A 13,092-nucleotide genomic window follows, 5' to 3' on the forward strand; every position below is an offset into this window, starting at 1 on the left:
TATGTTTCTGCCGCTTTATCTCCAGGACCTCTGTTGATTGCAATTATCGCTTCATCCATTTGCCCCTTATAGGTGTTAAGGAGGGCTTTGCTGTGGAAGGCTTCAGTGTTCGTTTTCACCTGATTAACAGAGGTGATTCTAGGCCTTGTTGTCATTCGAGCCCGGGTCACTATTCCTACGAGATAGTGATCTGAGCCTATATTGGCTGATATTTATCAAAGCAGACAGATGATGGCATTCAAGCAATACGTGATCGATGATACCTGGGGCAGGCTTCGAGAGTAGTAGAATAAACCCTCGAAGCTTGTCTGGTTGAAAGTATCCTTCTATGACTCTGCAGTCTCCTTGTAGGGGCGTAAACATTAATGAGGCTTATATATTTGTCTTCAGTAATGTAGAACTTCAATATTCAGTCCCCTTTGTAAGGAAAACGAGTTGAATAGGTTTGAACTATTTTAAGAATTAATGTTAATGTTAAATATTTTGGGGTGGAAGTGGTTATTTTGTTGGCACCACTGAGGAACAGATCCTCAAGGATCTCACTTAGTTTTGGTTTCTGAGGGAATGGACTCTTGGCTCTTCGCAGACTGTTTTGACCTGTTACTTGACTGGTATGTCTTGGAGCTGATGGGATACCGAGGTCTATCTGGAAATCCACCTCCGCAAACAAGTGGTGCCACTAAAGGAAGTATCATTTGAAACAACTGGATAGAATAGATTGTGTAGGTTTCAGTCCACAAAAGAGTGAACAGGAGACGTACTATATATGTTATACCTTAGAAGGAATAAACGATATTAAATCTCAAAGACAGACGGGAACCATGGAGTCAGTTTGGATGAAGATAGAGAATATGTGGCGACATAAATCTACTTATTGTACCGTTCAGAATTAATCAAACCAAAAACAACTCAGACATAATGCATTTTATCGGCTGATAGAAGTTAAAACATACTCACATATGCACAGAAAAAAAAATCTGATGCAATTCTTCTTGCAAACGTTTCTAGTCCTTCAATCAAGTGAGAATCGTGGACAGTTGACGTGTTGAGAATAACATTGCGACTCCAGCATAGACGCGGCCAATAAACTTGGCTAATTAACAAACCACAAAAGAACAAGAAGAGGCTTAGTAACTTGTTTTATTGTTGAAAATGGCAAACTCTATGCATATCAAGAAATTCCCCATGAAGCGGACGCCTTAAGAATGCCTCAAAAGAAAGGCAGATAGCAATTACAGACGTACATCCATACAATTGTAGGCTCACTCGTATAAACATAATCGCAATGTTTGTTTTTAATCATTCGATTTGGTGTTCTTTTTTTAAGGAACGAATGCTTTATTATATCTTAGGTATCTTAGGGGTGCTTGTACACTTATGCAGATTGGAAGTGATAGTTGAAAGTATCTGTACACGTTTCTGGTTGGAGAAACTTTTATGGAGGAATCTTCAACCCTGAAATTGTCAGTACCCAGATTTTTAGCGAAAAGCAGGCCTGAAAAATATCCTTAGTGGTCGCACCAGGTGCTCTATATACCCTTATTTATATCAACCACGCCTGGTCCTTTGAAACCACCGCAGGATAGTATACCTACTCTTACTTTCCCACAGGTAAGCACCGCCCACTACAGTGCTTTCGCGTCAGAAAGTACATTCTAAAAGCCCACGTTTTTGAATTTGGACAAACTCCTTATATTTGGACAAGACTCTTCCCCTAGGGTTTTCTGTAGCTTAACTATGTAGTCTTCATCCTCCTCAGTTTTCTAAGCACTATTCAGCCATCTGGTTGTCTTTCAAACTCTTTACAATTCTTGGTTCCACTAGGAATCTGCTTCGGTGGAGGACACGGGAAATCATAGACCAGGTACCCACAGGCAACTACTATATGTATTTTATGTCGTATCTAGGTGGGTATACTAGGTAAATCCTGAGCACAAGATTGTATTAGCATGTTCCCATCTTGGAAATATTTCGTCGTATACGATCCTAGCATCCTTTACAGAAGAATCTGTCAAATTCAGTATGAGTCTCAGCAAAGGTAAAAACTTGTCCCTACCTTCTTTCAAAGGTTCGGCTTTCTTACGACCGATTCCTCTGGCTATTGCCTAACTAGCCAGTATACCACCACTCACTTACTCATTTCCAATGCTGAGAACGAAATTGGGCTGGGTTTGCATGTAACCTAGGTGAAACTCTCGCGTCTCTGGTAAATGGTCCCCTGTAACACGATACAATTGGCTTAGTTTCAGGAACAGAGGAAGCTATTATCTAGATAATCCTTTTTATCGATTGACGTGGTATTTGAACGTCCCCACTTTATGAGTGGTTATGGTGGCACACGACCATCTATTAGTGATACATTGAAGTGTGCAAACTGGACAGGCTTCGTCAGGTAATTAGCGTAGATGCCTACTGTGCCCCTTGATGGCTGATATTGTACCACTGGACACTAAGAAGTCTGTAGCGCGGTCTCTGAATATGAAAGTGTCGACTGAAGAATCGGCCTAGGCATTGCTGTCTATGGTTGATACCGTTCAGGTCACACTTAACAAAGCTGCTGAAGTCATGACAGCATGCCTAGGAAACAACCATATATATATAGTTAACTTGCACACGATCCACTGGCGAAAACTTAAATGATGAACAAACACAAAACAAACGAGAAGATAGTAGCAAGGGTTGAAATACCCGACGAGACATCGGGATGCGCAGAAGGAGAGGAGAGCTCGCAAAGTCTTGCGGCCCTTTCAATGCAGACCAGAACCCAGACAGCACCACGCAGTGCTACAGTTGCGAAAACAGGCACAATGAAAACTGTCGAAACTAACAAAATGGTTTGAAATATGTATAAGTCGATTAGGAAGGCTTCTCTGGCAAAAACTGAAGAGGAAGGGCTTATTAAGAAATGCATGCAATCTGCGACGTTCTTCCAGAAAAACGTCAGCAAAGGAATGAAAATGGGCTGATGGAGCTCCTGGACAGAATTTCGTACTATAGGTGGACATGAGAGCAAGAGAAAATCCGCCGGAAGCAGAAATAACCGCGCCTCCCAATGAGAACAGCAGCAGCGGACAGGCCATTGCAGAGTGAACTGGGGAAAAACCGAAAAGGAATGCCACCTACGTGATTTCGAACTGGCTCCCTAATTATGGCCACGTTGATGGTTTACTCACGGTTGGTTTGCGAGAGTAGGTCCTGCGATGCTTGGCAGTGGACGAGGTTGATTTGTATCAACCTAATTTCCGGGTTGTGTTTAGAAGTCTTGCGTATTCCTCCTCCCCTTTGCACAGTAAGCAATTTGGGTCAACTTCTCAGTTGTTACTGATATGACCTTCTACTCCGCATCTCCTGCATTGCTACGACTTGATTTGAAAATGCCTTCACAAGCCTGCAAGCATCGCATCAATGCCTCCTGCCCCCTAAGCTCGCTTATAACCTAGCCTTATCTTACCCTCCCTGTTGCTAACAGTTTATGTGCTGCCTCCACTGATAAACTGTTGATTACAGGTTTTGGTTCCCCGTGGGCTCTCCTTAGCGATTTTATCGCTAACTCTTATAATCAGATAACATTGAATTGCTTCTCTAAGGCTTCCTCCTTCGTGGTGATCTCATTTGCAACTTTGCAGATCGGCCTCTTAGTCCTGGTTTTCTACCTCAACGACTTTCCAATTTGGCTCAAGAATTTGTTCGCGGTGAGATCCTTTCCTTCTTGGTTTTTGGACTCCGACATAAGGTTTTCTTTCTCGAACCGGGGCATCATCTTTCTCTAGGCTTCCACATCCGCATTTAGAGATCCACTCCATTTTCTCTTCGCGGCTGCAACAGTTTCGTCGGCAGCATCCGCCGTCGTCCTGACGTACTCCGCTTTTTTTCGCACTTGAGCCCTTTTTCCTTTACGGGGTTTGCAGGCCTGCTGATTTAAGCAACCTTTCGCGTAGCCTCTTCCCCGTTTTCGCCTCCTTTGTGTTTCCTTATCGAATGCTACGGTTACACGCTTATCACTGAGGGTACCGATAGCGGGGGCCTATGCTCTTGTTGGCGGCGATCTGCGGAGAATTGAGCTTCCTCTGAATGAGTCCAGTTCCAGTTCTCCCCGTAAACCTGTACCATTTGAAGCCATTGTAGCCAAGGTGTCCACTACCAAGACACGGAGTCGTTGTATATCGACCGCAGAGTGCCCGTTTGCCTGCTCCCAAAAACCACCGTTACTGGGTTTTTCGACACGACGGATCAGAGCGTTATCCAAATACATGAAATGGGGGTTTCATAGTGCAGAGTGGATGAACCGCTGAAGGATTTGTGCCACATTGCACAGTCCACAAGCAGGCCTAACGCGAGGATGTGGAAAAGCGGGGATTCCCACGCCGTAGAACTTTGACTATCGAAAATGGACAATGATTGGTTTCTGGAATGTGTGTACGCTCCTTGGCAATGGTGGCGAGGGTCCTCAAAATGCTCGCTATCTCCAACTTGAGAAGGAATTCCAGTTTAAGCAGAGTAAGGTAATGGGACTCTGGAGAATACTCTTATCCCTCTTGCGGCAATGTAGAAAGCTATGTGGTAGAAGATGCGAATCCGGTGTCGGATTGTTTCTGATGGCTACCACATAGCGCGCTCTCTTGACTTGCGAGCGAGTTTCTGATAGACTTTTAATTGCAAGATTGCGGTCCAGATTAAGGAGCATCATGATTGTACACTGCTATGCACAAACGGAGCATGTTTTCTGTGAGCAATTACATGCAGTTCAGGAGAGACTTCCTACTCCTTCTTCTACATTGTGATTATGATGGAGAGCTCGATGTCAAGGTGGAATCTGACAACAGCTTGCTCGGACATGTAATGGCGAAACATGGTCTTAGAGACCGCAATGGTAATGGTGGGAGGTTCGTGGATATCTGTAACTTCCACCTCCTCGTCATTGGTGGCACATTGTTCGAATACAACGCCTGCCATAAGGTCATTTGGGTTTCAACTGACCGAGGCCGTACAAGCAATCAAATTGACCACTTCACGATCAGCAGTAGATTTAGGAATTATCTCCTGGATGTGCATAACAAGAGAGGCAGCCTCGAAAGGGATCACCATTGGATGGTCGCTTACATTCACTTGCGTGTTGCATCCCCCATTTCTCGCAAGTTTGGTCAGCTGCAAAAGGTCACAGCCCGAATTCAACATCGACTGCTTGTAGGATCCAGCTGTTGCTCGACAATGGGAAAGTCATTTTGCTGATCGGACTGCAGATATACAAAGTAACCCACCCGAACAAAAGAGGGTTCTGGAGCCGGAGTCTATCTCTCGAATAAAAACGAGAAGTGGGCTTTTCTTAGGACAATATGCAACGGTTTTTCAAGCCGAAGTTTATGCGATCCAAAGAGGGGCAAACTGGGTGATTGGGTGGTTGAAGGGCAGGCGCATCGCAATCTGCAGTGATAGCCAAGCTGCACTGAGGGCTTTGAGCAGTCCTTTGATCACCTCGAAAATCGTTCAGGAATGCAGAAACCGTTTGAACTCTATGTCTAGATTCAATACGGTGGTCCATGAACTCTAGAACTTGCTGAAATTTTTAAGAGACAATCACACAACCTTACCTCTGATACAGGTAAGTTGCCATTACCTTTTGAGCCAATTAAACAACAACCTTTGCAGGATGCTCCTGCCTGATCCTGCTCTAGGTAAGTTACCATTACCTCATCCAGGCGAGTTGCAATTAATTCTTAAGCCAATCAAACAATGACTTCAGCCAGATCAAGCAGGAGGATACTGTATCAGAGGAGAGGCTCAGAGTATCAGCTGGACTGTGTATAGAGAGCCCTAATTTGGAGTAGCAATAGACTCCTACGTCTTTTGTTAGGGTCTGCATAGTAACAGTCTTTGCTGGTGTTACTTGTAAATCAGAAGTTCGGGATGCTCCAAGGCGTTTGAAACAGTAATTCATGTCCTCCATTGACGATTTCAAGTTCGCATTTCTTCTTCAACCGGCACAAGGCTGACCAATAGCTTTTGATTAGGTTCCTTCCTCATTAAGGTTAATTCACCGGGTGTAACTCATACTCCAGATACTGCGTGCCCGCTACTATATTTTGTAAGTTCTGTAGGTGATTCGTACTTGTATTCAACATTGTTTTGTATCTGATCGTCAGCAAGAACTTTAAAGAACAAATAGCCCTGCTCCCAAAAACACGCGACATTGCCTACTTTCCCTTTTTGCTTCGGGGTCAGCTTTTGTGTCCGGTTAATACTTGGTATATATTAATGAAATGCTGAAGATCCTAGAGATCGTATCTACAGTTGCTCTGCTTCTCTTAACGTAAAGGTGGTACCATACGTCTTTGAACTAAGACAGATTTGAATCCACAGAGAAAGCGCTATCGTGAAGCAAGTTGAGGAAGCGAACGCCTCTAAGTGACGGTATTCCTCCTCCAAAAAGAAGACCGCAGAACATATAAAGTAACATTGGACATTTTTACTGTAATTATGAAGATTTTTTTTTGTAAATTTGCCAAGGAATCAAGGATAATATGGATCCCAGTTTAGATGCTATTCTAATGGAGCCCTTACGACCAAAATGGACTAATTTTTCGGCATAGTTGAGGCATACTAGTAAAAGAAGTTTACCCCACTCGACGGAAGAGGCAGAGTCTTGTTTTGCTACCGAAGCCTGCTAAGCAATCGGGAGACCTATCATCGGACCATTCAATCCACTGTATAGAGACGATAGTGAAGTTGTTAAAAAGTTGTGTTTCCCCATCATAGAATATATGGGTGGCTATCGGACTGAAAATTTGGCCTTCGTAAAGCCAATTCTACGATCGAGGCTTTAGACATCGTATTGAGCTAATTCGAAACCACAACTTCTGAAACAACATGTTGAGACGACACGGATAAGCTATCTGAGGAATACACCGTCGTAAGAGGAGGTCCACAGGGCTCAGTGGTAGGATCTTACCAAAGCCAAACCCAGGAGGGCTTTGGTTCTCTTCGCGAAATAATCTAAAATTTTGAGACGTCATGAGGGATCATCAGTCCCATAAAAGTGTGGCTAGTGATAATCGAGCTTAACCTACCTGAACTAGAGTCTGTGTGAAGTTGCCAAATCTCCCATCAGGCGCGTTCCTTCGCCCGGATAAGCGTTATGGGCATGCACAGGTTCACGTCTGGAGATGTGCGCGCGTAGGCATGCTTATACGCAGGCCGGGTAGGTGGGAGCAAACGCCCACCACAAAATTGGCTATAGAAAGGAACCCAGAAATTAAACGAGAAAGAAAGTTAATTTACGAAGCGAGGCGTCAGAAACTCAGTACCGGTAGTTTTTAGGAGTGTGCAAGTGGACTCCTGAGCGTCGATATCCAGCGAACGCAGTCCCTCAATAGTGGGAAACTTGGCTACTTTGGCATTTAGTACTACAAGTGGAGTAGAAATTAGATTCACCCGGATTCTTTTCGCAAGAGCTCAAAGCTTGGAAGGTCACCACCGAAGGAGGTCGACATTCGTCGCAGTAAAGCAGCAAGAATAGTCCCTGGATCAACATGAATGCTGCTGGAGCAGCAAAATATTCACCAATATATCAGGGCTCTGATACATAGCATTAAGCTGTCCTATATTACGACGCCCAAGTGCTATGTAGCAAAGTCATGCGGGAAGCGCAGATGACACCTCGTCAACATAAGGTAGATGAAAACGAAACGAAATAGGGACAGAATTAATGAACCCCTTAGTACCCAGCAAGCAACCAAGAAGAGAAAAGACTCTTCACCGGCGAAAGTTCCAGATAGTTCTTTAATTACGGCTCGAAGCTTGACAAAAGGATAAGAATCTGCAGCTCGTAAACTCAAGGAATGGACAAAAGTGGGCAGTAAAAAGCAACAGAAGGGGAACAGGAAAATTCGTCTCGAGACAATCAACATTTCCAACAAAGGAAGTCGTGCTCCGACTTAGGGAGCAAGTATCTCCCAAGAGATGTTGTAGATGCCTCGATTCCGTTCAATTTGCAGCAGCATGTACTAGTGAACACAATAGGTCAAGAAGATACAGGAAGTATGAAGACAAGAGCCATCATATAAAAATTGCACAGGAGATCCACGATAAAGGTTGTGCAAAGGGAAAGAGGGAGTGAACAACCAGCACGTTGCACTATTGCAACATAAGCGCAACATGAGGAGATGCTTAGTATTGAAGCTAGAGGCCATAATGCCAAAATAATTGCTAGTAATTTCAGCGCGTGGGCTCTAGACTGGAGAAGTCGATCAGGGCAAATTCTGCTTGAAACCTTTGCGGAGCTGGACATCGTACCAGCCAACGTTGGATGCCTGCTCAGGCTCGATCGTCGATCCCACTTACCTCAGTAACCCGTTCGCAAGAGCGATGGTCTGACGGATGAGTAAAGGCTACACTCACAGTGACCACAGTGACCGTCAAGCTATCTTTCTCAATATCAGAAACGGGGGAGGCGACAGTCGAATGCGCAACAGAACAGATCACCCATCAACTGGAGTTTTCGAGGAAGAAACATTCTAGACGGCTTTACAAAAAGGTCACGGCCCGAAGGGAGCGACGATCGACAAATTGAGTGAGCTATGTCACCGGATAACTAAGGCATGCGACTCTGTAATGCCGCGACGGAAGTTCCACCGCATTAGGAAAACAAACTACTGATGGAACTAGGAATTCTCACGGTTGAGATCATCGTGTCTGCGAGTGAGGAGGCTTTGCCAAAGGACAAGAGGGAAGTTCGAACATTGGGATATGGAGAAAATACCGTGATCTTCAAAGTAGTCTTAAAAAGGCCACCCGCCAAAGTAAGCGGAAATGCTATAAATAGCTGTGTATTAAGGTAAATACTAACCCGTGAATTAGGAGTAACAAGACTCCAGGATTGGATGGGATTCCGAACAAAGCTCTGACGTCGACTGCACTATATGGTTCCTAAGCACATTTGAATCGTGCATGATGAAAGCATTGTTTCCCGCCCAGTTGAAGAGGCAGAGGTTGGTTCTGCTACCGAAGCCTCCAAAAAACACCTGTCTGTGCTTTAGACACTATGGTGAAGATGTTGGAGAGGCTGATATACAAAAGGTTGCTTCCGTTCGTCGAATTAGCGGTTGGTCTATCGGAGCCGTAGTATGGGTTTCCAAGAGCACGTTCTACAGTCGATACAATAGCAACTGTCGTGGATCTAATACGGGAGGCATCGGCCGCTGATAAATGCTGCGCGGTGGTCACCCCGGATGTCAGGAATGCCTTTACTTTGGTCAACTAATGATAGATTAAAGGCACCCTGGCTAATCTGAGTGCTCCTAATTATTTCACTTGGTTAATCAAGAGTTACCTCTCGGAGAGACTTTTTTGGTAGGAAACGGGTGACAGGCCAAAAGAATATGTGTTGACAGCAGGTGTTCCACAAGAGTGCATGTTGGGGCCCCTGCTGTGGAACATAATGTATGACGGTGTGCTTGCATCCGCGCGCCAAAAGAGGCAACGTTAATTTGTTTTACAGACGACCTGGTGGTGGTTTTACGAAACATCCCGAGGACGTAGAACTTTGTGGAAAAGAAACCATTCCTGCCATCAAAGCATGGTTACAAATGATTAAATTGGACCTGGTGGACGAAAAAATGGAAGCGATCCTTATTTCCAATCGCAGAAAAAACAATACATTCAATACTAACCAAACTTCGGTTTGATAATCACGAGGTTGTTTCAGAAGCGATCATCAGATGCCTTGGAGTAATGTTGAGCTTCAAGGAGTACCGAGACTATGTGCGAGAAAAGGCAGCAAAAGCTAGTTCATCTTTAACAAGGATGATACCTAATATTGGAAGGTCAAAATTTAGTCACCAGCTGCTTATCGCAATTTCTGTCTGGGCGTAAGCATTGGAGAACGCAGTGAATCAGAGAAGAATGAGTTCGGCATGCCGGCCAATCGCGCTGAGGATGTGCAGCACATATAGGACAATATCGGGTGAGGCTTTTTAATGGGGAAAGCGATAGTAGTACAATTGCGCCAGGTGACAGGAACTTGAGCAACGAGAAAATACTTCAGTATCTTCTCAAGCTGGAGAACTTGACGCTGAACACAATTGAACAAGTCGTTGCCAAGATTAAACCTCGGAATAAGCTATAAAACGACTCAAAAAGTGAAAGACCTTTTGCTCCCTCGCGTCAACACAATCTATCAGAGATATGGGACCTATCATCAGAGAGATTTTGCTCAGAGAGGAGGAGTCTGGAAGATGTTCTGATGGTCGGCTCAGGTTTGGTGGACCCATACTGCTTATCGGGAGCATAGGTAGGAAAACTAATGTGTGGCGAACTCAGTGATAACAAAGATTCTGCTGAAACTTGACAGGAAGGCAACGCACAAGGAAAGCGTGAAGATCGGAAACATAGTCCTTTGTAGTGCAGCCTTCCACATGAAGTAATTCTTCGCGGCAGTTCCACAGAGAGAAACGGAACGCAGAATGGAGGTGGTTTTAGGGGGTGTAAATCCCACGCACAGGTTTTGAGACAAAACTTTTTATTTATTTATTTATTTATTTATTTAATGAGGGCAAAACAAAGAAAACAAATTCCTTATTGCATATTGTCCTCAGAGAGAGGAGCAAGTGAATGACTGATTTTACGCTTAAAACTAGAGAAGGAATTATAGTCCAAGGACCCAAGCTGTAGGGCGTTGTAGGACCGGCATAGCCTCGGGATCGGAGGGCGGAAGTAAATCTCGAGCTCTGCGAAGGGAACATCAAAAATGTCCGCACTACGTGTGTTATGAGACGAGGCGATATGGAAAGTTGGCGAGTTGGCGGAGCAGTCCATCAGACAATTGCAGGGTTTGAAAACAGTACACATATCGAGGAAGATACGGCATTGCTGTAGGGAGGGGAGATTGAGGGTGCGTGACGGATAATCAACCCGTGGAAGGTTCTTTTTGTATAAGAGGGTCCGGGTGAGTTTGCGTTGTACAGCTTCAAGTCCGTGGCGGTCACGAATGCGGAAGGGGGACCAGACTACACAGCAATATTCAAGGATGTTTCTGACAAGGGAATAGAAGAGTGTTAAGGAGGGCTGAATTGAGGTAAAATCGGAGGTGGAACGTAGGATAAAACCAGACATTTTGGAAGCTCTATTGATGATGTCAACGAAGTGGGAATTGAAACGAAATTTGTCGTCGAATATCACACCCAGGTCTTTGAAGGAGGTCAGTAGTGAAAGGGGTTGTCCACTAAGAGAATAGGAAAAGGATATTGGCGAGGATTTAAGCGAATAGCACATCCAGTGGCATTTGTTGGCATTCAGTGTTAACTTGTCGACCAAAGACTAACGGACTAAATTGTCAAGGTTGGACTGTAAGAGAGCACAGTCCAGCGGAGACGAAACAAAGGCAAATAATTTAAGGTCGTTTGCGTAAATCAAATGCAGGCAGGTGAGGATGGGGCTCGTCATTGATCAAAAACAGGAAGATTAGCGGGCCAAGTATAAAGCCTTGGGGAACACCAAAGGAAGGAGAGAAGGAACGTAGGAAGGTATGAGAGATAGGAGGAAAGCCAGGAGTTGATTGAGGGAGGGAAGTCTGGTAATGAAAGTTTAGAAAGGAGAATGTTATGGTCAACGGTATCAAAGGCTTTGGAGAAATCGGTATAAATAGCATGTACCTTCTGTTGTGAATTAAAGCATTTAGCAACAAAGTTGGTAAAGACCAGAAGGTTTGAAGCCGTAGATCTATGTTTCACGAAACCATGCTGCTCTTTGACAATCAGGTGACCGAAGTGCGCGGTCAACCAGTCGTTGACGTATCTTTCCAGGATTTATGGAGCAAGAGGAGAGAAGAGAAATGGGGCGGTAGTTCACAACAAGAGAAAGACGCTAAAGCTGAGTTCAGACCGTCAAAATTGGCTTTGCGGAAGTTGAACTTAGTAGATTTACGCTTGGTTCTGGGTTTTGAGCGAGGGAGCATCGCTTCAAATTCAACCGCGGGGTAGTGAGCGGCAGTTTTGACATACAGGGATGTGTCAGGAAATAAAAAGAGGTGGCGCTCGAGGAGGTTGGAAAGGAAAAGATCGAGAGTGCAGTCCAAGGAGTTTTTGGTGGTATGGAGCAAGTGTTCATAAAGGAAGAAAGCAGAAGGGAAGAATGGGAGAGGTTGTTGGAAGGAATTAGAACGTTAGGATGATTAGGCCAGTGAAGCATGGGGAGGTTAAAATCTCTGCAAAGGAAGAAAAGGAGAGAAGGTAATGTGAGAGTAAGGAGTTCAGACAAACTGTCAAACAATTCTTCATACAGAAGAAGTGATTAATGGACGCTTTATCAGCATCAAAACTTTTCCAGAATATTTTCACGTGGCAAACACTTCCAACACTCACTTTACTAGCACTAAGTAGTCCTCTACTCTTATTAGCGTGCACTGTAGGTTACCAGCCATTGAGCCACACAACTCAACCCATGAAAATATAACTGGTATTGATTGCCACCTTAAAGAGGAGACTTCGCAAATGAGTCGACGAAACAATGCAATAAAAAGGCGAATAGGCTGTGCAAATCATGGGTAACTTATTGGTTTACTAGACATTTACAAATCAACAGAAACTCCATGTTGATTTCTTAATTAGCTCATTTCTGATGTGTAATTTTTTTTTATTTTTCTCTACGTTATATGCCTGGCTTTGTAAATGTATGTGTGAATTTTTCTCTTTGCAGAGGAGGTGATCCATGCCGTGCAGACTTGAACCCTACATACGTGCAATGCGTACTACATTGAAGAATTTTAATTATGATTATTCCAGTAATTACTGCCACGAGAAAGATAAATTCTAAGATCAAGTGACTCCATGATGTCGCAAAGAGATTTTTCAGAGGTAAGTGCACTTGGATTTCCTATTCCCCTGATATTGCTTAATCTGGCCTGCCAGCGAGTAGATAAGGTGAAACCTGAAGAAAATGCCAGCGTTTTTTTGAGATACGACCCAACATTGTTGGAAGCTGTTTTTTTAACTGACTCAAAGTCCAAGATAGGCTACTTCGATCTGAATCCAACTGGTCAATCAAACTGGACGCTGAGGCTAACTTTCTTTCCGCGTCGCTCTACTGGTTACAAATAGAAGG

General features: G+C 44.1%; 1 protein-coding gene across 1 annotated transcript in view; it reads left to right on the plus strand.

Moving 5' to 3' along the window:
* LOC119656300 (tetratricopeptide repeat protein 28) overlaps nt 1–13,092 on the plus strand; it is a 145,230-nt gene that overhangs the window by 64,333 nt on the left and 67,805 nt on the right. The window contains exon 3 of the mRNA XM_038062738.1: nt 12,688–12,845. Coding sequence (XP_037918666.1) covers nt 12,819–12,845 — 27 coding nt within the window. The 5' untranslated portion in view covers nt 12,688–12,818. The remainder of the gene's footprint in view (nt 1–12,687; nt 12,846–13,092) is intronic.

The sequence above is a fragment of the Hermetia illucens genome, chromosome 4 (assembly GCF_905115235.1).
Source record: "Hermetia illucens chromosome 4, iHerIll2.2.curated.20191125, whole genome shotgun sequence".
Classification (NCBI taxonomy): Eukaryota; Metazoa; Arthropoda; class Insecta; order Diptera; family Stratiomyidae; genus Hermetia; species Hermetia illucens.